Genomic DNA, 26,857 nt, shown 5'->3' on the forward strand with positions numbered 1-26,857 from the left:
ACAGCTAAGACCCGGCGTAGCCAAAATAAATAAATAAATAAATATTTTAAAAAAAGAGAATGATTGTGGAACCTTCAACCTCGGAGTTGGCCACTTAGCTTTGTTTCTTTGGGAAAGTGACTTAACTTCTCTGAGCTTCATTTGCCTCATCTGGAAAATGGGGCTAATGATGTACCTCTTAGGGCTGCCATTGGAAATACTTGTAGTCATGCTGAGCTCTAGGCTTGGGGCCTGGCACAGAGTATGTGCTCCCAGTGTTGGCTGCTATGATGATCATTGCTGCTGAGATCCTCTGGGATTCTGGAGTGAACACGAGAGGCTGAGGGAGCTAAAGGCCAGGAGAGGATCTGCTCCTGTTCAGAGTTCCTAATGTTGGGGATGAGAGGCTCCCTGGGAAGGGAGCGAAGCCTCCTGCTCAGAGGAATTAGGAGAGAGGCGCCAAGGCCAAACTCAAGGTAGAGGCCTCTAGGTCAGGGCCTTGGGCAGGTACGACTTCGAAGAAGCACAGTGAAGATTTGTGGCTAAGACCTTGGGCTTAAAGGCTCAGAGTTCTGGATTCAAGTTCTGACTTCTTTTATTAATGTATGACCTTGGGTGAGACTCAAGAGAGGCTGAGCCTCGGCTGGGAGGAAGACAGCTCACCGTCAGCCAGGCTCTGGAGCCAGACGGCTCAGCTGCTTCTTGGAACTGTGACCTTGAGCAAGTTACTCCGCCCCTCAGACCTCAGTTTGGAAATGGGGATATTCCACCTACCCACACTCTGGTTGGGAGGTGCCAGTGCGATACTGCCCATGAAGCACTCATCTCCCTGCTGACCCACAGGGTTTCAGAAATGTTAGTTATCTCCATCAACCCTTCTCTGGGGAAAACTTCGGCTTGTGACTGGTTTGAATGGTGGTCGTCACCTTTCACCTGGTGACAACACCTGACGTGACAGTACCCAGAGCTTTCATCACAGAGCCTCCAGGCGTCAAGGATGCAGGCCCCTCAGGCACCACTCTTCCATAACAGACGGCCCCCGATCTGGCCTTCCTCCCCTCTGCAGATTGTCCTCTTTATCTGAGCAAAGCTAAAGCGGCGTGTTATTTGGTGACACTGCCTCGATGAGGTCAGGCTGCCCGGAAACGACCCCTTTCTGCCCTCAGGGATGAGAATACAGGCTGTATTTCATTAGTGTTTTGAACTCTAGTTAATGTACCAAATGAGGAATGTTTTGGAGTAAGGTTTACACTGGATGTGACCAAACACTGTTCCTGCACTCACAGCGTCAGTTGCCCTTGGTAGCCTGTTTCCTAGTACCATCAGGGCACGCCCTGACCAATGGCGTGTGTCACTATGCACATCTCCCAAGCAGTTGGCTCCTTACTGCCCAGGGTGGCGGTTGGGGTCACTTCAGACTCTGGGAGAGGTGCTGCCATAGAGAACCCTCTCTTCTATGTGGGGCATTCTGAGGATCTTGTCTGTGGCCAGTGGCTTGGCAGGACCAGACCTTCCCAGGCAGGGCCCTCCCAGGGGCAGCTTCCCCGGCAGCTGGGCGCACCTCTGAGCAGACACTGCCCCTTTGAGGCCTCTGCTTGCCATCACACCTGGCAGAGCTGACCTCACACAGAGGGAAATGGACCCAGATGATGCTTTCCAAGCATCCTCCAGGGGAGCCTTAAAATTGGCCCCAAATGCAAAAGTCTTTGGGGCGCTGGCGGTGTATTCATTCTCAACCTGAGAACCTGGAATCTACCTCGGTGCCTTTTGTTGCCTTCCAGAAGAATGCAACTCTGGGCGATCATCAGAAAACAAGCGCATAGCCACAGGAGGTCTGTAATTTGTACAGAGGTAGGGGGATCTCTTATAGCAGGGAAGCCCTCTTGCTGTAAGATTTGAAATTAGCTACCAAAACGAGGTGGGAGAAATAAAGAAAATAAAAGAAAGGATGAATTAATTACAGGAAGGTCAACATTAACTAGCTAGATTGAGAACTAAGAGAGTAAGAAGTGGTGGAGGTGTGGAGATGTGGTCCTACAAGTGTGGTACTGAAGACAGTATAATAACATTGCATGCTGCACAGAGAAGTGGGGAAAAAAGGGGAAAACCACCAATAATCCTACCATCTTAAATAAGCATTATTATGGTTCATTCCCTTTGTTTTTGCTTCCTACATGTCTGCTTTTAATATCTTTATTGGATTTTTTTCAAATCATAAGAGTTAAATTATAGGGACTTCCCTGGTGGCACAGTGGTTAGGAAACCACCTGCCACGTGTTTGAGCCCTGGTTCAGTAAGATCCCACATGCCGTGGAGCAACTAAACCCGTGCGCCACAACTACTGAGCCTGAGCTCTAGAGCCTGTGAGCCACAACTACGGAGCCCGCGTGCCACAACTACTGAAGCCCACGCGCCTAGAGCCCGTGCTCTGCAACAAGAGAAGCCACCGCAATGAGAAGCCCACGCACTGCAACAAAGAGTAGCCCCCACTCACCGCAACTAGAGAAAGCCTGCATGCAGCAACGAAGACCCAACGCAGCCAAAAATAAATATATTTATTTAAAAAAAGAGTTAAGTTATGAAACATGGAAGTTGTGGAAAGCAAAAACCACACCCATCTCAAAAAAAAAAAAAAAAAAAGATTGGCCCAAAATGCAGAGCTGGGTTACAATTGTGTTTGGGAGAGGCTTCATTCCTAATCACTCTGCAACCAGAGTCCCTTGGAGTCCTGGGTCCACTAAGTTCTCGGCCTCTGGGCCTTTGTAAATCGTTTCCCCCCTGGAATACTACTCTCCCACGTTCTTGTCTGGCTGACTCCTTTTAATGCACAGGCTTCGATGTCTCTTCTCCCAGCGTTTCCCCAATGTCCCGAATTGGTTAGGTGCCGCTTATATGTGCTCCTGTAACCCCATGACAGCCTTTATCATGTTGCACTGTCATTGCTTCTTACTTACTGCTGGCGGAGAAGCACTGTGTGGCAGGACCCAGACACTGTGGCTCCCAGCTCCTCTTTCTGCGGACAGAGGCAGGACAAGCCAACTGTCTGCAACCTGCAACAGAACCAGAGCATGGGCCTGGGTCACGCCGTCCCCTGAGCAGGACGGGTTGCTGTCCAGCATTAAAGGGGAGCTGGACTGACGTTCCCAGGTGCTGGGTCCCGGGCAGTTGCTCATCAAATCCCTGAAGCACTCTTTGGAGGTAGGTACTTGTGGCCGAGACAGCAGCTGGTCCCCATCAAATACCTGGGTGTTCACCCAGGGCAGTTCAGGCCACATGACTAGATCTGGGCCACTGTCTGTGAGCAGAAGTGACGTCTGCCCATGTGGGGCTGAGTCGGTTCAGAGCTGACGTGTCTTCTCCATCTCTTTCCCCCCACCGTGGGTTCCAGCGGTGAAGCTCCAAAACGTAGGAGGGCTACCAGATCCTCATCGGACTTTGTGAAACAAAGGCACCTTTACTGCATTCAGCCAAGGAGGTTTGGGGGTTGTTGAGGCAATTAATGCTAATTGCCCCGACGCATAGAGCACTACTATCGGTTCTGCTTACCGGGGCCGAGCCAGCTGCCCACGGCCACACAGCTTGTAAGCGGGCAGAGCTGGAACTCAAACCCAGGCCTGACTTGCATGGCTGGCTTTTAGAAACTAAACTTACTTCACCCCATGAAAGCCTGTCCCCAAGCCCTGCTATAACTTCTGAAATCTTATGAGAATGTCCAGCAGGGACAGGGCAGAGGGGCAGCGGGAACAGTCAGAATACTTAGCAAGTCCGACGTGAAATCCTGCTCTTCTGGATTGCACTCAAGGTGTACTTCTGCCAGTGACGGTTGCTCAGGATGAGCAACACGCGGTGAAGAGATGACAACAGCTCACCCATGCTTGGCAGAGAATTACAACTGGGGAGTGGAACCCTGATTCTATAGATCAGGGAAGAAGTCCTCCCAATGTCACTATTTCACTCTCAGCCCTTACCCACTTGTTTCCCAGCCCAGAAAGGCAGTGTTGCACACCAGAAGCTGCAGAGTTAAGACCTGGGCTCAAATCCCTGCTCTGCTACTTACTGGCTGTGTGACCTCAGGCAAGTCACTGTGCCTCTCTGAGCCTCAATTTCCTCATCTGTAAAACGGGGACAGTAATACTAATTCCTCATAGGATGGATTGAAGCATTAGAGATAATGGATATAAGGCATTTAGTACAGTGCCTGGCACATGGAAGTTTGTTACAATCCAAGGCAGGCTCTCTTTTTCCAGGGTAGGATCAGGGGGCTATCAGAGGAGAGGGAATCAGCATACAGATTCGCACCAAAATCGCTCATATGTTTATTTACAAACAGGATACATATACACATACACAGGTATCACTGGAACATTTCAGGAACCTCAGAGCTGGGAACACCCCTTCCTGACTCGGCTTGGTCTCTCTAGAAAAGGGCTTCTGACACTTTCTCACTGGAAAGCCTGTAGGTGCTCTGGTTGGGCCTTCACTGCTTCTCATGTCCACATCGGCCTGTCCCAGTGGGCCGTGGACAAGGGGCTGTGAGCTCAGTCATTCATGTCCAGGTCAAATTCTGGATACAACTCTTTGGTGGTGACACCTCGGATCACGGCTAAAAGGAAGGAAGGAAAGAAGGAAGGAAGAATGTCCAGTGGGAGAAGTGGGCCATTTGGAAAATGGCCAAAGCCCTGGCCTACCCAGGACCCTCTCCAGCACTTTCTTCCTGCTCCCCTAGTTGGCCCAGATAACCCTCCTGCTACCCCTTCCAGGCTCCTCCACGGTGGGCCCTGTCTGGTCCGTCCAAACTGGCCTCACTTAACCCTCACCCACATGAAGCAGCAGCAAGAGGCATGTGCTGAAAATGTAAGTGTACACTCACGTCGTATCAGTGGCCAGCTGCAAGCCCTGGCCCATGTGCATGCCCTTGCCATTTGGTGATGCCCTTCCTCATGCCTCCTCACAGACTCTTCTCTCCTCCCAAGGGAAGGGGTCTCCTCAGAGGCCTGCCCTGACCACCCTGTCTCATCCCCACCTGCCACCCTGTTCGTACCTCAATATTTTCCACCTCTGTCTTTTGTTTCCTTCACTGCACTTAACACATTTTATAATTCATTTATTTGGGTTCCTTTACTTCTTGACCATTCCCCCCCTCCCAACACCAAAATGTAAGTCACATGAGAATGGAGACACTCAAGTGTCTGGTTCACCAAAATGTCCCCATACCCTGTTGAGTAGCACAGAGTAGGTGCTCAGGAAATACTCACTGAATGAATGAAAGAGGACACTCTGCCTGCTCCAGGTCCTATGACCTGGAAGGACAGGTCTCAGACTGGGTTCTGTCTAACAAGAGCTTATTCCCCTTGGCCTCTAGGCTACAGTCCCCTCACATTCCTTTCTTCTTGGGCCCTCATCATCCTCCACCTCCTGTTTTCTCCCTCCCCTCCTTTGAGACCCATTCCCCACTGACACACGGAGAAGCCTTTCCTGCCATGGAATCCCGGATGCTGATGGGCAATTCTGCGACAAGAGCTACAACTCAGGCAGCCAGCGGGCAGACAGCCCAGCTCTGAGCACTGTCCCAAATGGTCCCTGCTGGTTGAATATCAGAGTGCCCACCGAACCAAGCCAGGTGATGGAACCAAGGCCACCTACACATTTCCTCAACTCCAAGGTGGGCTGTCCCAGCCAGCTCAGACACACAGGTGCCTGTGTCTCGGCTCAGCCCTCCAGATAGTGAGACTGTGTTCAAGGAGGAACAAAATACCCCTTTAAGCCACAGAGTTCCCCTTGCACTTTCTGCCTCTGTAGCATGTCGGCCACTTGAGGCGAGGCTGGGGTCTCCATTGGTCTGAGTAGGCCCTGGAGGACTGGGAACCCTAGTCCTCAGGCAGGCGGGTGAGCCCAGACTCAGACCTGCCTGTAGCTCCAAAGCAGGCTCTATACCCGAGGGAAAAACCGCAGGCACTCAGGTAAGAGCTGTACAGTTGCTTCGCTAGGTGGCCAGGAAGGGGAGGGGCATTCAGGGAGCGTGGCAGCTGAGAATGGTAGGGGGGTTGGGTAAGTTTAGAAGGCCCAGGAGCAAAATCCCACCAGCCCTGGGACATGGGGACTCCCTCACCTAGTTTGCCTAGCAGCATCTGGCCTACATCCTTGATGTCATTATACTCGTGGAGCTGGGAGATGTGGTCCTCCAGTTCGTCTACACTGTAGCCTCTGGGGTGAGAAATGGAGAGAGAGAGAGAGAGAGAGAGAGAATATCGTTGAGAAAGCTGATGAGGCTCCAAGGTTCAGAGAGTAACGGGGCATCTATTTAACAAATGTTCACTAAGGGCCTACGGGTGCTTGGCATTGGGAACTAAGATAGTGATGCCAGGGTAGACCCTGCCCTCATGAAGCTTAAGGTAGGGCAGGAGATCTGCCCACCCCCTCACTCCTGGCAAATTCTCTCTGTACTCTTAGGGAGGCATCCTCAGCCACGCTGGTACTGTGTAACCCTGATCACAGCCAAGGGATTCACAGATGGGCACATGAGTGGCTAATCAGATCCCCTCAAGGGTGACATGCACGTTCAAAGGCTGCTCAGTCTGTGCCATGTGGCTGGAGCAAAGGGCATGGGAAAACCCAGGAGTTGTGGAAGAGCCAGCTTCCCCTGGGCACTGAAAACCCCACCTGCAGAGGGAGGACAGAGCCCATGTGCAGACAGAAGCAGAGGCAGAGGCAGCGGCCGTGGGCCCCAGAAGAGACTGGCAGAGCCATGGCTTTCCAGTTCCTAGGTCCCCTTATTCTCCTGGGAATTCCCGGCACAGTCCTGTTTTTACACTAAAGCTAGGTTGCAGTTACTGGGCACTAGTTAAATGTTATCTAGAGATTCCCTGGCAGTCCAGTGGTTAGGGCTTGGTGCTTTCACTGCCGTGGCCCAGGTTCGATCCCTGGTCAGGGAACTGAGACCCTGCAAGCTGCATGGCATGGCACGGCCAAAAAAAAAAAAAAAACAAACAAACAGTTATCTTAAGCGCCCTGAGGAACCCCAAAGAGACTTACTCAGATATTAACTGGGAGATTTCCTTGTCCAGCATGTCCTTCTTCTCCTTCAGCTTCTGAATGTCAAGGTGCAGAGAATCCTCGCTGGCCCCATCAGCCTGGCCAGACTTGGGAGATGGCCGCTGCGTGGCAGGCACAAAGAGTCATAAGCCAGACTGACCAATTATCTACCATTCAGAACCTACACATTATCCCCCAATATCCACTCCCTGCTTCTGGTTGGTAATAGACACCCTCCACCCCAGAATAAGACTACATTTCCCAGCTTCCCTTGGAATTAGATGTGGCCCTATAACTAAGTTCTGGTAAGTGGAACTTAATTAGAAATAGCATAGGCGATGTCTGGGAACTGTCCTTCCAGGGAGAGGGCATGCCTTTCTCTAGCGTTCCTCTTTCCTACCAGCTGGAGGGATGCTGGAATTGAACGGTGTCTTGGATGATAGAGGCATGGGTCCCTGATGACTGTTTAAGCCATCTTTAACAGGCCCAACTTTAACTAAAGGGCCCATCCTGGTTCCCAATCTGGCCCCAGAGCATCTATTTCAGGTCTACCTCTTGGATTCTCCTGTCAAGTCTATGATGTCACTGGCTTTATAATCGCATTGGGTAGCAAAACCCATCCCTGGGGCTACAGTTCATCTTTCTGCATCTACAAGCTGTGAAGGCCGGTGCCTGGTACACTGCTAATTTTCAGGAAATGTTTGTTGGAGCAACTGTAATACAAGAGACCGAGGAAGACGTGGTTCCCATTCTTAGGACAGGGGATTTTAACCAGTCAGCACATCGTGAGTAAACACTAGCTGCCATGGCAAAGGCTCCAGGGGTTCAGCAATGGATAAGACATCAAGCCTGGCCCCCCGCCTTCATGGAACGTATAGCCTAGTCCCAGACATAGAACCCCCAACAGTCATGCTCTTCCTCCAGAAATGTCCATTTACAGCTCTGCTCACAGGTCACACATCATCAGAAAGTCCTTTCCTGACCACCCCATTTAAATGGCCACACCTCAATGACTATCCTTTTGTCCTGATGTCTTCTAACATCTATCACCACCTGACATATTGTATATTTCATTAATATTATTTTCACTGACGGCCTTATACCACTGGAGTGTGAACACCATGACGGCAGGGACTCTGTTTTATTCACTGCTGATTGCCCTGTGTCTACAACAGTACCTGGCACATAGTAAGCACTATTTCGAATGAATTCGTCAAATGAACGAGTGAATGACAATCAACTACCTACCAGTCTGAAAAGTGCTTTGAAGTTGAAGTACAGTGTTCTAGGGGAGTGGCTAACAAAGCTATTGGCCTGAGCCCGAAGTGGGGCTAAGACTTCTCTGAGGAAGCTCAACTTTAAAGGATGAGCAGGCATCAGTTTGGCAAAACGCTGGAAGAAAAAGTATTCCAGACAGTGTATCCAAAGGCCCTAAGGCAGGAGAGAGTACATGCATTTGAGGGAAAGGGAGTGGTTTCCATGTGGGTCGAATGGGTGAGGGAGGGATAGTGGTGTGAAAAGAACAAAACCAACCAGCCACTTGTGCTGTCAGGAAGGATGAGAGAGCCCATTTGGAGAGCCTGGGGTACCACTGACAAAATACAGGACGCTGTTTCTTCTTTGAAGCTTGGTGGGCAGGAGGAAAAGATGGGGAAGGACTGAGGAATGACCTAGAGTTTCTCAGCAGAATGAGGTCAGCTGGGGGAAGACCTTGAAGAGGACTGGGGGTGGGTCAGCTGCTGCTGGGGACGGAGAGGAGGGCTGGGAGCAGCAGTGGGGTGCAGGGTGGAGGGCAAGGAAGGGGGCACAAGCATACTCACAGGGGATCGGAAAGCCCCGCGGCAACTTTTGGAAAGTCCTGCTTGAGTCCTGTAGAGGAATCCGAGGGAAAAAGGCTGATTGGACCTAGAGGCCGCTTTGGGAGGAAAGGGGTACTGTGAGGGTGTGAGAGGAGGAACTGCTGTGAAGCACAGAGACCGGGACTGGATCCGGTTGGGAAGAAGGTAGATAATGCTCCCGGGATCGGGGTAGGGATTCTAGAGGAAGGACAGATTCTGATGTGAAGCAGTGGAAGGGGGGGTGGTCTCTGGAGGCTATCTCTGGGGAGAGAAAAGTCTGGGGAGAGAAAAGTCTGGGGCAGAGCTACGGGGAGTCAGGAAAGTGACTGGGAAGAGATGTGCTTTCCCCCTGCTGTCCGCTCCTCGCCCACCTCCTCAGCCCTGGGGTCCGGGGCCCCTGACTCGGGGAGCTCTGCAGTGCCGGAGGCTCCAGGGCGGGTGCGGAGAAGCGGCCCCTCAGGTCCGCCCGGTATTCGCAGTTCTCTGACGCACACCGAAGCGTCGCAGAGCTATTACGTAAGCACGCTGCGAGATCGGGCCCCGCCCTTCCCCGCCCTTCGTCGACCAGGTGGGCAAGGAGAGCGGCTGCGCACCAAGTCTTTTTTTAAATTTATTTTATTTTATTTATTTATTTTTTTTTTTGCGGTATGCGGGTCTCTCACTGTTGTGGCCTCTCCCGTTGCGGAGCACAGGCTCCGGACGCGCAGGCTCAGCGGCCATGGCTCACGGGCCCAGCCGCTCCGGGGCACGAACCCGTGTGCCCTGCATCGGCAGGCGGACTCTCAACCACTGCACCACCAGGGAAGCCCCGCACGAAGTCTTTATTAGGCCTTCCCCCGTCCCTCCTGGCTAACGGTGGTTTAGCCACGCCTCTTTCCCTTTCAACTTTCCCATCGACTAATGGGATTAAGGATTTGAGGCTATGCTCACACCACTGCAGCCTAGTACCGCCTTGGTCCCTCCTCTTTTGGCTTCGTCTCACAGCGGCGCGGTTGCTGCCGGAAGCAGTTCCGCAGTGCTTGCTGGGATCGTGCTGATGTGGCCCCCCCCTTCCCCCGCCCTGTCCCGGGATGTCGGAAGAAACCCGACAGAGCAAATTGGCTGCGGCCAAGAAAAAGGTAAAACGTGCGGGGTCGCGGCTCCCTGACCCAGCCCGAGACCCCTCCGACGGCCGGGCCATGGCCAGAGTCTGTGCTGCCTTCGAGGCACACGGGGCGAGCCTCTCGGCGCCCCTTGGCGCCCCCCTCCAAAAGTATTCTCAGCCAGTCCCGCCCCCCGGCAGCCCAGCCCCCGCCCTCGCTCGTCACCCCTGGGTGACTTTGGGCCGGTGACCCCGGGGGCTTTCCGCACCAGGCTCGGCCCTCGCCTCCTGCCGCCCAGAACCGGACCTCCTGGGCTCCCTAGGCTCCCGGTCTCCGGGGACCTCGGTCCTGGCCTTGCGTTCCCCTCCCCCACCGCGGAACGGCGACTCGGGCATCTGTAGGGAGGAGTGGAAAGTAGTTACGTCATTACCCCCCTCTGAACTGTCCTTACCGCCACGAGCCCGGTGTTTGGTCTTACGACCCAGTCCCCCTGTGTTTTCACATCCTTTCCGGTTTCTCTGGTCGCAGCACAAATTTCCAGCTTGAAGGAGACTCGGGACTATGGGACCTAGGTCCCACCTGGGTTTCAGGTTTCCTAACTCTAGACTGTACCCCATCCTTTGGTGTCGATAGCGTAAAAAGCCTACACTTCACCAGTGATCTCGAAACATTGACAATATCTCTGGGTGGCAGTGGGGAGAATGTGCTTTGTTTAGTTTGGTTTTCTCCCAGGTTTCTATCCAGAGAGACTTTCACAGTTTTAATGTGAATCTTCTTCCTTACATTCTAATTCGCTATGATTCTGAGACCAGAGTGCCGGTCATTCAGTGCTCCTTTGGAGTGAGATCTGCTTATCCTCTGTGGAACAGATCGCGTGAAACTGAACTTCACAGCTGGGAATCTTTCCCAAATCATCGTCTCAACATGGGTTGCCCTGAGTGCCACAGGATAAGCATGGGACTGGAGCATCAGTTTTGCTTGATTCTCTTGAGAGAGAAAAAGCCTTTTATATTAATGTGCTTAGGGATGACATTTGCATAGATTTGTAAGATTATAGTAGACTTCTCTCCGAAATGGTGTTTGGGTTGTCCTCTTTCTGTTACGTTCCCAGATTCACTAGGGGTGTGTGCCTTCACTGCCTTCTGCCATTAGGATACACTGATGTAAAAGTTTGAGAAGCAGTGGTGTGCAGCTCTAAAAGAGGTGTAGGAAAGGACCCTGATGTCTGATTAAATGTTTACTTTTCCACCTCTGCTTCTTGTAAACTGTAAAGTAGGATGTGAATATAGGGGGCTTATAGTTCTCATGAGCCTCACTGCTTTTCCTTTTTGCAGTTAAGGGAGTATCAGCAGAAGAACAGCCCTGGTGTTCCTGCAGGAGCTAAGAAAAAAAGAAAGATCAAGAATGGCAGTAGCCCGGAGACAACCACTTCTGGTGGTTGTCCCTCACCTGAGGATGTGAGTCTTGCCACCTTCCGGGGATGGGGTGCTCAAGGGACAGCAGGAGAGGGTAGTGGTTAAGATTGTGGAAGAACTGTCAGATATTGCCTAAGAAGTTTGGGTTTGAATTCTACCTCTCCCTCTGTTGGGGATATGTATGGTTTTGGGCAAATTGTTTAAGCTCGTTGGGTCTCTGGTTCCACATTGGTAAAACTGGGGTAATACTGTCTTACACTTACGAAGTTTAAATGAGATTGTTGTTGTTTTTATAACAATCCCCTAATACAGGGCCTGGTGCAGAGTAAACATTCAGTAAAGAGTAGTTGCTATTTGACTTACTGCTCTGGTGATCTTTCTCAGCCCCATCCTCAGTGGGAAGCCAGGCAGTGAGAACAGCCTCTTGTCCTCAGGCTCTCCATTTAGAGGCACCAACAGAACCCCAGGGTGTGGTGAGGAGAGTCCCAGGCCCTTGGATTAGGAGATCATCTGGGTTTCAAGGCCATCTTTGCCACCAGCTTGCTGGGTGACGTCAAGAAAATCAGTTCGTCCCCTGGGCCTCAGTTTCCTCATCTGTAAGATGACACTGTTGGATCAGATCATTGTCTTTCAGACTTATTTTTTAGCTGTAGCCCGCTTTGTTCAAGCGGACCCTTGTTCTGAAGTCTGGTTTTTAAAAGTCTGGGCCTGAGGGTCTAAGAAGCTATTAAGAGCTGCGTTGTTCGCCTAAGGAGCTATGTGACTGCATTGTTCCGGGGACTTTTCCATCTGTTTACCTTGATTTCTGCCTCTGGCAAGGCAGCAAGTGGCTGTTTGGAAAATGGCACAGGCTGTGGTATTGATCCCTTTCTCTCTTCTCCAGCATTCCATTGCCCTGAACCCATCTCTTCTTCCTTCCCTGACTCTCTTGCCTCTCTAAGCCACTTTTCTCTTTCTCTCCCTGCCCTTGTTTTTCCCTTTTCGCCTCCTATAGATTCAGGACATTCTGAAGGTGCTGGTGTCCGACCTTAACCGCTCCAATGGGGTAGCGATCCCCCCATTGGACAAGTGGAAGGTGAGGCAGTGCCGAGACCCCCTCTCTGGCTTGCTCCCTCCCAGCTCTGCATGCCCTGAGGCTTCTCTGGTTTGGGGGATACTTTGCCTCTGGCTTATTTTATGTTGCTGTCATTAACCCTGGGCCTGTTCATGTCTGCTTTTTCACCTGCTTGGTTGATTGGGTTCCCCCCCCCCGACCCCCCCCATCTTTTATCGTCTTGGAGAAGGTGAGATGCTCCTTGGAGGTTAAAGGTAACTTGGGAATAGCTTCCAGAGCAGGTGTGTGGGATTTGGGCTCTTTGAGCCTCCAGTTTGAATGTCCATGGTGCTATCAAACTAGGAGAGGTTCAATAAAACCAAACCTTCAAGTCTTGGCCCCTGGGCATCTGACCCCAAAAGACCAATAGACCACCAAGTAGTTTGTGATTTGTTTTTGAGCTGATCAGTTCATTTTGGTTTGGCAGTAGGGAATGTAGGGTTAAGAGAAAAGGAACTTGCGAAAAAAAAAAAAAAAAAAGGAACTTGCATTATAGTTAACAAGGATTGAGGTTATTTTTTTCAGTGGAACTATCCGTAAGGGATGTGAAGTTAACCAAACACATGAGTGGTCAGGACATTCTGCCCCATCCTCTTTTAAAAATTAACTGGACATTTAACCATATTCAGTGGGCCCTTGAGAGCAGAGGCATGTTGCTAGGGGCTGTAGAAAACAGATGAAAGAAACATTTGGAATATGGCAACAAGGCAGAGGTTGGTTCTAAATGGACTCGAGGCTGGAGGGGGTGGCATTTGAGGCCGGTTTGAAGATTAGAGGTGGGTAGCGGTCATCCACATTGAGAGCAGGGGAAATGGGAGTCCCAGGCAGAGGGTGTAATACAGGTAACAGCCAGGGTTATTAGCTCACAGAGTACTTTCCAGAAAGGCGGGGAGCCTGGGGTGCCCCTGGACTGGGAGATGACCTCCTCCGGACATGATGGTGGCACTTCCTCCTTAATTAACTTCCTTGGGGGACATCTGCCAGGCTAGAGGAGTAGGGCTGGAAGGCCAGGTCCTGCTGGAGATGGGCAGGGGGAGAGGCGCCGGGACAAGGAACTGTTGGCCGGGGTTAGAGAGTCTTTCAGTCATTAGGACTGCTCATGCCCATTCGGTCGGGTCTGTCCAGGTGCTGTGACTCACCTTGTTGGCTCAGAGGAGATGCCGGGTGGCACGGAGAGGGGAGCGCAGGCCTACAGGAGTCCCGAAGCTGTGCATCTGGACTCTTGTTGTAAGGCCCCGGGCCCGCATCCCTCTGCTCTCCTAGAAATGAAGACCCAGATCCCCGTACTCCCTTCTTGTCGTTTTAAAATCCTCTCTATATCAATAACTGTTTCTCACTTACGTTTCCTGCTGTAGTAATGCAGGCCTGTGATTGCAGTACCCTGGGCAGAGCTGATGGCATTTCCAGAACTGAGGAATAATGGATAGAAAAAAAAGGTTTTTTTTTTAATGGAATGGGACATTGGAGGGGAGTGGACAGTGTTTTTTAAAATTCCGTACTTAGCTATATGACTCAAAATTATGAAATAACTTGGTTGCTCACAAAATAGTCATATTAAGTATATTTAAGTCCGCAGAAAAAGACTTGTTCCCCCTTCTGAGCTTTCTTGTTTCTAATGCTAGGGATCTGTGGGCACCCAAGAGGCCAGGAGGGACCCAGGGCTCGCCAGGGCCCGTGGCTAAGAGTGTGCTCCCCTCCCCCAAACTCTCACGCCTAGCCAGCTGCTGAGCCCCTGCTCTTACCTATTAAATTCAGTAGTCCAGGTTGACAGGGCAACACCAGGTTCTGGCATCAAAGGTCACAGTGTGGACAGTCACCAAGCAAACAGCTTGATTCATCTTCAGCTCCCCAGGCTCTGCGCTGCTTGTTCTAAGGAGGGCAGTAGATCTGGGTTTTCAGAGGCCAGGGCTGAGGCTCCAGAGAGCAGGCAGCCCTTTCCCCCAAGAGAGGCGCAGCCTCTTCCTTCCAGACTCAGCTTCGTTGGCCAGGCCTTGGCCCCCCGGTGCTCTTCCCTCATCAAGCTTTGGCTTCTCAGCCCTCTTCCCCATCTCACCTATTGAACATTAGATCCCTCGAGCCAGAGGCTTGGACTAAGTGTCAGGCCTGAGCCTGGAGAGAGGCCGAGTGGGGCTCTGGTCAAGCAAGTGGATCCATTTGGGCCAAGAGAGAACTTCTCCACGGCTCCTGGCCCTCAGTCCCACGATTATTCTCCAGCATGACAAGAGTCAAAGGGTAGACGTCTTACCTCTGGTTTCTCAGCTGTTTCTTGGTTGGGTAGGTGTTTTGGAGCCAGGAGGTTGGGATGGGTAGTGGCCATGGTTTTCTTTCTACCTCTGAGAGCAGGGAGAGCCTTCTCGTTGGGCAGCTTCTTTCCCAGAAAAGGCCTGAGTCATTGAGACACACCAGTAGTTGCAGGAAGGAGGGAAGGAAGGAAGGGAGAGCAAGAAGAAAGAGGCAGATCGCGCTGCTCCTTCATCACTGCCACCCTCTGCCCAGCGTGGGGCCCCGGGTGAGGGGCTCTCTGGCCACAGACTGGCTTTCTGGAGGAGCAGGGCCTTGCTTCTCCCTGACTTGGCACACCTTCCTTCCACCTGCTGTAGCTGCCGTAGGTCAGCCATGGAGCTGAGCTCCAGGGAGAACAAGGCCCTCGTGTTCTCGAAGGAGGCTGTGCAGTCCCGGAAGGCTGCAGACTGGCCCGAGGTCTGGGCGAGCCGTAGCCGCCCCCCAGAGTGGCACCCAGCATGTGTGACTGGCACTCTGACTGCAGCAACACCTGTCCTACCCGCTCTGCACCCCTGCATTCATGGCAGTGAGGCGACTTCTGCCCTGCGTGGCCCCCTAACCCCCTGCTCTGTTCTGTGACAGGCGCCCAAAGACCGCGCCGCTCCTGTTACACCGTCTGCTGATGACACCGTGTCACCCGGCGGTGTCCCTTCCCCCTGTGCTAGTCCCCCCCGTGTCACTAGCATGGCATCAACTCAGGTTCGTGCCTCTTCCCCCTTGGCCTGCTGCCCTACTGTGTGCCCACCCCCTCCTCCTTCCTGGAGGCCTGGACCTACCCTGGAGCCTCTTCCCCTTTCTTCAGGTAGCTTGGCTCCTAGAGCGAGGCGCCCTTCCTGAGGACTGGGGTGGGGGAGGCCAAGAGCAGGTTCTCCTTGAGGTGCGGGCGGACGGAAAGCGGTTGGAATGAACTTGGGTGGTTCTTACTGGAAACTGAATGACCGATTCATACGTTTCTTTCCAAACAGAACCGTGATGCTGACAATGATCCTAGTCCCATTGGTGAAAGCACGTAAGTGTCTCCCACGGGGCCAGCAGTCCCTAGGCCACTGCCCATGACCCCCTCTTTCCCATCGAGCCTCCTGCACCCCTGACTGCTGTGTTCATCCCCAGATCTCTCTCATCCACCGAGAGCCTGCGACAGCTATCTCAGCAGCTCAACGGTCTTGTGTCCGAGGTACCACCCCCAAAATTGGAGCCCGGAGTGGGCTAGAGAGGGAAGGAAAATATGACGGAAAGAAACCGAGGCAAAGGTTCCCAAGACGAAGGGCAGGTCCTGGGACCGAGCAGCTTGGCTGGATCATGTTTAGCTAGTCATTACTGCTCTGAGTCTCCTCTTTGACGCTGTCCAGGTGAAGGGGTTGGACCATGAGATTGGTTACATCATTTTATCCTGCAGATGAGAGCTGCTTGGGAGGCGGGGGACAAGGGGGAATTAAGAATGAGGAGAAATTGGCACAGGGAGGGATAAGGGAGGGGGTGGCAAGTTAGGCAGAAAAGGAAATGTTGCCAGTCGATGGGGAAGATGTTGGAGGGCTTAGGCCTTGAGGGGGATAGATCACGTTTCCATGTGAACCCTTTCATCTCTCCTAGTCTCCATCTTACATCAACGGGGAGGGTCTAGCATCCTGTACTGACATAAAGAATCTGGAGGTAAGGGGGCCTGCACCGTGGCCCAGTGACCCTGCAGGCCAGCCACCACCTGCCCCTACCTCCCTCCTCCCAGAGCGGGGGCTGGGTGCCCCACTGCCAGCTGAGACAGCCCAGACACCCCCCAACCCTAATGATTGCTCTCTCTACCTCTCCCCGCCCCTCCTCCAACTCCTCCTCCTCCTCTCTGCATGCGCCTCAGAGCCGGTACCAAGAACTATCAGTAGCCCTGGACTCCAGCAATCTAACAAACAAACAACTCAGTAGCAAGATAGAGCAATTGGTAAGAGTCCAGTGTTGTCCCCGGATTCCATGCTGCCAATCTGGGGCCCCAGTCTCACCTTGGGGCTCTGAAGAAAGGGGCTGGGGACCCCTGGTGCCAAGGGAGAATGGGGTGCCGGGGGGCCTAGGTCTCAGCTGGAGGGACCCCGGAGCACGGCATGCAGCATGGCTCTCTCTGTGGCTGCCCTCTTTGCCTACTCTGTTCTCCAGAGACCCCTGCTTGAGTCGTCCCCACGCTTGCCCTGGGGCTGTTGCCTGTAGGGGGAGCACTAGCTTGACTGGTGTGTTCTAGCCCTGACTCAGCCCCTGATTTGTTCCGACTTTGACCTTGGACAAGTCAACTGTCCTTTCTGGGCTTTAGTTTCCTGAGGAGGTAGAATTAGAGGGTGTCCAAGGTCCCTTTAAGCTCAAAAAAATCAAAGATTTAAAGGTCCTTTTCGTTCCCATATCTGTGCTCTTAGGAACAGAACCTGGCCTGCAGTGTGCTCAGGAAACATGCCTTGAGTGAATGCCCCCTTCCAGGTCGTGAGCTGGCAGAGGGTGGTCTGACCTTCTCAGACTCCATTTCTAGAGGTTTATGTCATTGTCCCTTCAAGGGAATCAGATCCAGACTCTCACTACTGTAGCCGTGAGCAAAACTTCCCAAGACCCAAAGTCTCTTAGCTTGAGAAGCGTTCGTCCATTTATGTCCCCATGAACTCTCCCTTTCTAACCCATTCCTGCCCCCTGCCCGTCCCTCCTCCTTGATCTGAGGATCGTGGGAAAGGGGGACAATCTCAGTCACCTTCCTATGACTCTCCCCACAGAAACAAGAGAAACAGGAAACTTTGGATCGACTGGAAAAAGTAATGTGATTTCTTTGCTCCTCCCGTGGCTGATGGGTTTGGGGGAGGATTCAGATGTAGAGGCCCATTCTCCTCTTGCCTGCTGGCAGCCTGGAGAAAGAGGGGGCCTACCCCCTGCCCCTCCCCGCCCATCCCCTACTCCCGGGGTGGCCGATTATCTGTTCTCATCGGTGGGCCTGTCCTGGGCCAGTGATGACATTCTGGGGGCTATATCCTTTGCTGTTTCACCTCTGCCTACCAGTAAGAGCTGTTTCTTCTCTTTTCCTGCAGGAGAAGAAGGAATTTGAGAAGAAGCTCGTGAAGGAACAAGGGGCTCTGAGAGAACAGCTGCAGGTGAGTGGGCTGAACCAGGGTCCCTCATGGCCCCCAGGAAACATTGCTTTTCTGCTTGTAGCACTTGTTTGCCCTTTCTCCCAAAGGTCCACATCCAGACCATAGGGATTCTGGTGTCTGAGAAGACGGAATTACAGACAGCTCTGGCTCACACCCAGCAGGCAGCCAGGCAGAAAGCAGGTGGGAATCTAGGCACCCTTTCACCCCTCGGCCAGAGGGGCACACTGGCTGGCCTTCAGTGCGATTCCTTCTTTGGGCTTCCCTTCTCATGCTGTCATTTCAGGAGAGTTGGAGGACCTTGCTAATCGCCTGCGGTCGTCCAGGCAGCGTGTGGGAGAGCTGGAACGGACGCTGTCTGCTGTCTCCACGCAGCAGAAGCAGGCCGATAGGGTGAGCCCAGCAGTCTGCCCATCCATCCGCTGGAGGTGGTGTGTGGGTGGGGTGAGCCTAAAGGTCCCTTCGGCAGGATGGAGTGACTTGCTGCCCAGAAGGCAGCGCTGGCCGTGTCTTGCTGCTTTAAAGTTGTGTGATTGTGAGAAGCAACCCCGACGCGATTTGGTTGCCATGGCGAGTTGTTGGGGGAGGGGGGAGTGCTGTCTAGAGCGAGTGCTGGTTGCAGAACCCAGAGCCAGAGTGCCAGCCTTGCCCTTTACTGGCTGCGGGCTCTGGCCCAAGTGCTAAGTGTTCGGGCTGTGAAGGTTCAGAACAATATTTTTATCCGTTACCGCACTAAGAGAGAAGTACGTGTGTGAAATATATATATGACAGGTCGGAAAGGATTCATAAAAACCCAGGGGAGAGGAACAGAATGGCTGAGAGACATGTCACTTTGGTACCTTCCGAGTTAGGGGCTATGTGAGTGTATCATCCATTCAAAAAATGAACAAGAGATTACAATACAATTTAATCCCCCCATCATATCTGTGCTCCCACCCCGGGGAGAGAACGTGGTTCAAGAGTCCCAGCTCTGGGCTTCCCTGGTGGCGCAGTGGTTGAGAGTCCGCCTGCCGATGCACGGGACACGGGTTCGTGCCCCGGTCCAGGAAGATCCCACATGCCGCGGAGCGGCTGGGCCCGTGAGCCATGGCCGCTGAGCCTGTGCGTCCGGAGCCTGTGCTCCTCAACGGGAGAGGCCACAACAGTGAGGGGCCCGCGTACCGCAAAAAAAAAAAAAAAAAAAAAAGAGTCCCAGCTCTAAGTGAGGTTAGGCTAGCCACTTAACCTCTGATGCTCCCTGTTGTTCACCCGTAAAATGGAGATAGTAATAGTAACTGCCTCCCAGGGTGATTGTGGGTTTGAAATGGGAATGTGGGCTGAGAGAGTGTTCAGGAAAGGTTCAGACGCGGGGCTGATAATAGGTGAGAAGGATGGCAGTGTTACCTGCTGTCTCCGGGCCTGTGAGCCAGCCGTGCGTTAAGAGCTCTCCACCTGCCTTTTCCACCCTTCCCGAGTTCTTATTAAAACCAAATGAGAACCTGAGCTTGGAAGTGCTTTGAAAAAATATAAAGCCTGACGCCAGGTGAGGACGTGTTGCTGGGAGTGGTTCCTGTTGCTGCTGTTAGTCTGCATCTTCCACCTCCCTTCTCCTGACCTCGCCTCTCTGTGTTTGCAGTACAACAAAGAATTAACCAAAGAGCGAGATGCCCTCAGGCTGGACTTATACAAGAACAAGTAGGATGGGGATGGTGGGGGAGGGCTGGGAAGTGGGGAGGAGCCAAGGGAGCGGGGGAGGAGCTGGTACAGCTTTGCATGCATGCAGAGCCAGGCTCTGCTGTCCCAGCTGTGCCACCGACTCCTGCTGTGGCCTCAGGCAACTCATGTCCTCTCTGTGGCCTGCCACTTGTGACTCTTGATCCTGGGGTCCCTTCCAAAGCGACCGTTCTGTGGTTCTGTGGCAAAGGTAGTGGGTTGGTCACCGGAGCGACCCTTTCTGTTCTTTACACACGCCTCCCTCCACTACCGCCGGTCACAGCAAAAGCAACGAGGACCTGAAGCAGCAGACCTCGGAGCTGGAGGAGAAGCTGCGGGTCATGGCGAAAGAGAAGGCGGCCATGCAGCTGGGGATGGAGGAGCTGCAGAAGAAGATGGAGATGTCCGAGCTGCTGCTGCGCCAGGTGGGGCTGGAGCCCCAGGGAGTGTGGGCCCCACTTGGCGGGGCCAGGGCCTCTTAGGCTCATTGTGGGTGGCCTCCGGCCAGGAGCCAGAAAATTTGGATCCTTGTTCTGGTCCTGCCATAGACTCCTCTAGAGATAGGAGAAAAATTGAGGCCTTGCCCAGACCTCTGGAATCAGAAGCTCAGGGATAGGCCTTTTTTAGTTTTATTTTTAAAGCATCCTGGTTGAAAACCATTGTTTTATGGATGACAGTTATAAGGCTAGCCCGTGAGTCCACTCCCTTCCTCTCGGGGCCAAGCCTCCAGGTAGACAGGGCGCTCAAGTCTCAGAGAGCCTCCTCATTAGTTTTCCTGCATGCACAGTGATTCTCTGCCTTCCTGCCCTCAGTAAGGGCACGGTTAAAGTATGCCATGTTCATATATTGGACTACTATGTAACCATTACAAAAGTTAAGTATATCTTGTTTGCAGCAAAGTGAAATTAAGTTGCAGAACCATATATGATACTACCCCGTGACAACACAACTGCACTGTGCATTAATTAAACGTGTTTGCGTATGTCTGGAAAAGGGTCCAGGAGGATACACACTGGATTGGGGTGGTTGGGGAGCAATGAGTATTTAGTAAAAATAAAGCCTGTGGACCTGGTTCTAATAACACGAGGACAACCCTGAGTTGTACGTTGACCTTTTGGGGGGCATTGCGTGGAGCAGCCTGGGCTTCCCACATCCAACCTCATTTTTCACCATCCAGTTTTCTAGTCAACCTACCGCTGACAGCAGCCAGCAGTTACAGCAGGCCCTGGACGAGCAGGCACAGCTGGAGAGCCACGTGGAGCAGGTGAGATTGTGCAGGGAGAGGGGTGCGGGAGGACGATGACCCCAGGTGACCGGGAGCAGGCGAGGCCCCATGACAGCCCGTGGTAACTTCTGTGCCCACTCTCGCAGCTGAAGGATTCTCTGAAGCAGCTGCAGGCAGAGAGAGACCAGTATGTGGTGAATATGAAAGAAGAGAACGCCGTTTGGCAGCAGAAGATGCAGCAGATGCTGGAGCAGGTGAGAGGTGACCTTCCACCCCGCTCCTTAGACAGGTCACCTGGGCATCTGTGAAATAGAAATCACGACACTTGCTGTGTGCAGCCAGAGGTGGAAGTGTGTATCTAGAGGGTGGGGGTGGAGAGGGAGGTGGTCGCCCGGCCTTGACCCCCTCCTGTGCTCTCCCCCCACCCCCCCACCCATGCTTTGGGCAGATGGGCAAGTTGAGGGAAGAAAAGGAGTGCAGCATGAGTCAGGTGCAGGAGCTGGAGACCAGTTTGGCCAAACTGAGGACCGAGATCGGTAAGCCGGGGCCAGGGGATCCGGGAGCAGAGTTGTGTCGGGGCTGGTGAGGGCGGCTGAGAATGGAGGTGAGTGGGTGGAAGGGCACCGTGGCCAAGGGAAAGAGGTCTGTCCCAGGAGTTGGCAAGTCTTGCAGTTTCCCTGAGCCTCAGGGTCCCCATCTGCAAAAAGGGTGAAGTGCCCACTGTGGTCTTGAGCATAAAGATGTAAGGAACTCTGTCTGAACATGTCTTGAAAGATTGAGCCAGGAAGCCAAGATTTGGGGTAAGGAGGCTGAATCAGGAGCTGTGGACCAAGAAGAGGGTGTTTTGGAGGGACTTCCCTGGTGGTCCAGTGGTTGAGGCTCTGTGCTTCCGCTGCATTGGGGCACGGCTTCGATCCCTGGTTGGGGAAATAAGATCCCTCATGCCACACTGGTGCGGCCAAAAAAAAAAAACCAAAACAAAACCGTTTTTTGGAGACTGCAGAGGCGAGAGGCCCTGATGGTGTGCTCCCTTTCTCAGCTGTGCCTCCGCCTCAGGGGCCCCCAGCCGGGCCCTCGGAGGTAGAACAACGGCTGCAGGCGGAGGCCGAACAGCTACAGAAGGAACTGCAGAGCCTGGCACAGCAGCTGCAGGCTCAGGTGAAGGACAACGAAAGTCTGAGTCGCCTGAATCAGGAGCAGGAGCAGCGGCTGCTGGAGCTGGAGCGGGCGGCCGAGTGCTGGGGGCAGCAGGCCGAGGAGCGCAAGCAGATTCTAGAGAGCATGCAGAGCGACCGCACCACCATCAGCCGCGCGCTGTTCCAGAACCGTGAGCTCAAGGAGCAGCTGGCTGAACTGCAGAATGGATTCGTCAGGCTGGTGCGCAGCCCCTCCCGGCCAACCTGCCCTCCTCCCTGGCCAAGTCCTCTGGGTTGGGGCGAGGCACTTAACCCATCTGGGGCCTTGGTTTTCCCACCTGTAAAATGGGTGATACGGACCTTTTGTGAAATGGTGCCCACGAAGGCATGCTGTGAGCCAGAGAGCCCTGCTCGGAGGGTTGTGGGGGGAAGGGGCAGACTTTCCTACCTGCCTCCACCCTTCCCTGAGCTGTGGGAGGCGGACACCAAGTTCTGGGGTCTCCAGCTGCATTGGGTGGCCTCTGATTGCTTCTCTCTGTGCAGTCCAACGAGAACATGGAGATAACCAGCGCACTACAGTCGGAGCAGCACGTCAAGAAGGAGCTGGCCAAGAAGCTGGGCCAGCTGCAGGGGAGGCTAGGAGAGCTGAAGGAGACGGTAAGCCCTGCCCCAGCGGGAGGGCCCGGAGACAGGCACCAGCCTCTGGGGAGCGAGGGACCGGGGGCCAGGACAGGTGACCCCAGAGTCCTTCAGAGCCTGTGACTGCTTGTTGCCCCCTGGCCTCTGACTTTCAGAGTTGAGTAGCCCTGGGCCATAGGTCGTTGTCCCCGCTAGAGGCATCGAGCCCCTAATTAGAGGGGAAGAGAGGGTGTACGGTGACCGGCTCCTTGGGTTCAGCTCTGGATTCAGCCCTCGCATCTCTAAGCCTCAGTTTCCTTATTTTAAAAGGAGGTTAGCGGGACTTTCCTGGCGGTCCAGTGGTTGAGACTCCACTGCAGGTGGTGCGGGTTCAATCCCCGGTCGGGGAACTAAGATCCTGCATGATGGTGTGGAGCTACCAAAAAAATAGAAAAAAAAAAAAAGGAGGTTATCGTTTTCCTTCTAGAGGTGTTGGAGGTTAGAGAATCATGCATGTAAAGCCTTAGGCGTTCAGTGTGCACCTCACAGATGTTGGCTGGAGCTCTGCTTTTCCACCCGTCTGCGGCCTCAGGTTAAGATAGAAGCTTGCTATGAGGGCTGGGTGAAGGCGGCATGGGGCTCTGGGCAGCCAGCAGGGCCTCACGGTGCCTGCCTCAGGCAGAGGGGTCTATGCCCAACCTCCCCAGTCTATGGGCTCCGACTGCGGAAGCAAGCCACAGCCTGCCCTCACCCCCAGGGTCTTCCCGCAGGTGGAGGTGAAGCGCCAGGAGGCTCAGGATCTGCAGCAGCAGCGGGACCAGTACCTGAGCCACCTGCAGCAGTACGTGGCTGCCTATCAGCAGCTGGCCTCTGAGAAGGCGGGGCTGCACAAGCAGGCGCTGCTGCAGACGCAGCTCGTGGACCAGCTGCAGCACGAGGAGGTCCAGGGCAAGGTGGCAGTCCAGATGGCCCACCAGGAGTTACAGGAGACCCAGGTGAGGGCGCCGGAGTGCTGGGCCCCTGACGGGGAAAGCCTGCAACCTGTGTCCCTCCTCACTTTCTTTCCTGGCCCCTTAGGAGCGCCTGGAAACAGCCAGCCAGCAGAACCGGCAGCTACAAGCCCAGCTGAACCTCATGGCTGTGCCTGGGGAAGGTAAGTAGGACGGCCCGGAGGGAGAACACCCAGCCTGAAGGGCAGGGGGACTTTTAGCAGCGTGGAATTGAGTTAGAAGAGACCTGTAGGACAGCGAATCCTCTTCCTGCAGCGAGTGAGGTGAGGGGCAGAGCTGGGCCGCACGCTCTCTTCCCGGCCTGCTCCCCCTGCCTTGTCGGGTTGTCTGAGGCCCCTCCATGTGTCCCCAGCAGGAGGTGGGCCGGACGGTGAGGAGAAGGATGAGGAGGCCCCCCGGCCGAAGCTGAGCGTGCCGGAGGAGCTCGACAGCCGAGAGCTGCTGGTGAGCTGACCTCCCACTCCTTGCCTGTCTTACTTCCCACCTCCCCCTGTGCTTCCTCTCAGACACGCTTTGTGGTTTCCCTCCCTCTGACTTCTCTGGACCCCCAAGCTCCCCTGGGAGCCATAGTCAGATGCCATGTCATCCTTGAACCACAGGCATGCCCACTAAGACCCCGAGAGGGCAAGCATCCCTCTGCCCGCCGCCCCTCGCTGGTCCTCAGTATCCCCCACAAAAGCACGCGCACACCTCTTGCCCGCAGGTGGCATTTTTTAACTCGGCCTTAGCCAGTGCTGAGGAAGAGCAGGCCCGGCTGCGTGGGCAGCTGAAGGAGGAAAAGCTGCGCTGCCAGCGCCTGGCTCAGCTGGCAGCCCCGGCCCAGGACGGGGCGGAGAAGGAGGCCCCAGCCTCCGGGATCGGGGGGAACAGTGTGCCTGCGGAGACCCACCAGGCCCTCCAGGTGGCCATGGACAAGCTGCAGGTGAGTGGGTCGCCCCCAGTGGGGTCCAGGAAGGGTGGGGGCCTGCGGTCAGGTCGCTGCCGAGCCCTGACCCTGCTGTTCTGGCTTCAGGGCCGTTTTACAGCGCTCATGCAGGAGAAAGTGGATCTGAAGGAGCGGGTAGAGGAGCTGGAGCATCGCTGTATCCAGCTGTCCGGAGAGACAGACACTATTGGTGAGTGGGGAGGCGGGGTCCCGGGGCCGGGTGCCATGGGCTGGATTGGGGCAGCCCCGCACCTGAGCCCTGTTCACCCTCCCCGCTCCCCGCAGGAGAGTACATCGCCCTTTATCAGAGTCAGAGGGCGGTGCTGAAGGCGCGGCACCAGGAGAAGGAGGAGTACATCAGCCGCCTGGCTCAGGACAAGGAGGAAATGAAGGTAGGGGTCCTTGTGACCGTCTCTGCGGGCGGGGGTGGGGTGCGGGTGCTGAGCACCTCTCCCTCCAGGTGAAGCTGCTGGAGCTCCGGGAACTGGTATTACGCCTGGTGGGCGAGCGAAATGAATGGTATGGCAAGTTCCTGGCCACCCAGAGTCCTGCTGGTGAGCCCGCTGCGGCGCCCCCAGCCCCACAGGAGCCTGGGGCTGCCGACGAGGGGGGTGAGTAGCGCCCTCGGGGGGGACCGGCGGGCGGGCAGGGGAGAGCTGGCACACCACTCCGAGCCCTGCCTCTCTCTCTCTCTACAAAGGTCTCCGTGAGGTGAGCCTCGAGGACAACGTGGACCCTACCCAGGGGGAAGCCCTGCAGGGCCAGACGACCCCTGAGAACCCCACTGCGCAGCAGATCATGCAGCTGCTGCGCGAGATCCAGAACCCCCAGGAGTGCCCAGTTTTGGGCAGCAACACCTGCATCCCCTTCTTCTATGAGGCTGACGACAACGATGAAGTGAAGATCATGATGGTCTAACTGCCTGACACTAGCGGGCAAAGACCGGAGACCTGGGGCCGCGGCGCTCTGCCCTACCCGTCCCTGCCGCCCCGTCCCTCCTTCCTGGCACCCCTTCATCCCTAAAAAAACCCCTGAAAAGGGGTATAGCCCCCTGTCTAATGGGGGGGAGACAAATAGGTGCAGACCCCTTGCCATCTTGGCCAGGCGGAGGCTCAGTGAAGGTAGTTTATTTAAGAGGCTGCAGTTTTTTTGTTTTTTTTTTTTTTGCGGTACGCGGGCCTCTTTATTGTGGCCTCTCCCGTTGCGGAGCACAGGCTCCGGACACGCAGGCTCAGCAGCCACGGCTCACGGGCCCAGCCGCTCCGCGGCATGTGGGATCTTCCCAGACCGGGGCACGAACCCGTGTCCCCTGCATCGGCAGGCGGACTCTCAACCACTGCACCACCAGGGAAGCCTGAGGCTGCCGTTCTTGGGGAGCAGGGGCTCCCTGCTGGTCTCCTCACCTCCACCAAGCAGTCCTCCATTCAGAGGGGCTCATGCATCCTCTATTCAGAGGCACTTTGGGGCACAAGTGCCCCCCCTCCCCCTCGCCCAGCCAGACAACTGGGCGGCACTCTCACAGGCCTTGGGCAGGTTGGGCAAACCGAGGCCGGGCAAGGACATAAGCTGGTGGCGGGGTGGGCTCCCTCCCCAGTGTTTATACTGTAACTGTGTAACATTTTGTATATTCTGGAGATAGGGAAGCCCCCTGTATCACAGTGGAGGTTGGCGCTGGTAAATGGGAAAGACCTTCTATTAAATATTTGGGGCTGGGGAAAATTATTTATTGATAGTGTAGGATGGAGAGAGAGGGTGGAGACGGGGACGGGTTTGTGCCCGGGTGATTCGACTCCTGTTTCACTTGTTTCACTTTTTATTTCAGAATAAATGAATTTAGCCATACTGCTTGTCCTTGCGTGTTCCTTTTTCTTCTGTCACTGGGTCCTGTGCCGTGAGCACTGAACAGGGAGCGGGTCCTGCCAGCAGAGGGCAAGCTTCTGGTTGTGCCGGTCCCCAGTGTGTCTGAGCACATCCAACCGGGCTGTTAGAGATCTTCCAAGGCCTGTCACCTGCATGCTGCCTGGTGAAGATGGGGTTCCCAGGGGGACCGCCATAGGGTTCTCGGGGCAGTCCTGCCTTAATGGCGGAGAGACTCCGAAGTCAGATCTAATCCCAGGGAGGGAAAGCAGGGTGCCACAGCACCCTGAGTGCTGACTTCTGGTCCAGGTGTTTTCCATTCCATCGCCCTACCCCTCTGGTGGCCTGTTCTGCCTGTCCTTCCACAGTGCCTGCCTGGCCAGCACCTCACAGTCCTCCCTCCGGGCCCCCTAGTGGCCAGAGCAGGTTTCACAGGACGAGGATCCGCTGACTCCAGGTGCTTTCCCAGTACGCCTCCGAGAGGATGGGGCTTTTTTCTCCACATCTTACAACACCCTAGCAATCGCTGGGCCCTCCCCCATCCCTCACCCCAATGTTTAAACCTTTA

At 54.4% G+C, this 26,857-nt stretch overlaps 2 protein-coding genes across 2 annotated transcripts; one reads left to right on the forward strand and one right to left on the reverse strand.

The window, feature by feature from the left end:
* Positions 1-4,271: 4,271 nt before the first annotated feature.
* On the reverse strand, positions 4,272-9,743 carry SWI5 (SWI5 homologous recombination repair protein; the record flags this gene model as incomplete). The annotated part of the gene is made up of 6 exons (XM_082625557.1): positions 4,272-4,582; positions 6,089-6,183; positions 7,012-7,133; positions 8,832-8,880; positions 9,221-9,404; positions 9,704-9,743. 6 exons carry the CDS (start codon positions 9,741-9,743, stop codon positions 4,518-4,520), a joined length of 555 nt encoding a protein of 184 aa, XP_082481683.1. The 3' UTR covers positions 4,272-4,517.
* A 114-nt stretch (positions 9,744-9,857) lies between these two features.
* On the forward strand, positions 9,858-26,274 carry GOLGA2 (golgin A2). Its single transcript, XM_082617432.1, has 27 exons — positions 9,858-9,967; positions 11,266-11,388; positions 12,341-12,421; positions 15,305-15,421; positions 15,688-15,731; positions 15,833-15,896; positions 16,313-16,372; positions 16,572-16,652; positions 17,458-17,496; positions 17,767-17,829; positions 17,916-18,009; positions 18,113-18,219; positions 19,442-19,500; positions 19,802-19,943; positions 20,696-20,782; positions 20,890-20,997; positions 21,192-21,279; positions 21,783-22,120; positions 22,423-22,536; positions 23,268-23,492; positions 23,575-23,650; positions 23,860-23,951; positions 24,211-24,429; positions 24,520-24,622; positions 24,718-24,824; positions 24,893-25,043; positions 25,133-26,274. Exons 1-27 carry the CDS (start codon positions 9,920-9,922, stop codon positions 25,348-25,350), a joined length of 3,048 nt encoding a protein of 1,015 aa, XP_082473558.1. The 5' UTR covers positions 9,858-9,919; the 3' UTR covers positions 25,351-26,274.
* Positions 26,275-26,857: the final 583 nt, after the last annotated feature.

The sequence above is a fragment of the Mesoplodon mirus genome (genome assembly GCF_964341445.2).
Source record: "Mesoplodon mirus genome assembly, chromosome: 1".
Taxonomy (NCBI): Eukaryota; Metazoa; Chordata; class Mammalia; order Artiodactyla; family Ziphiidae; genus Mesoplodon; species Mesoplodon mirus.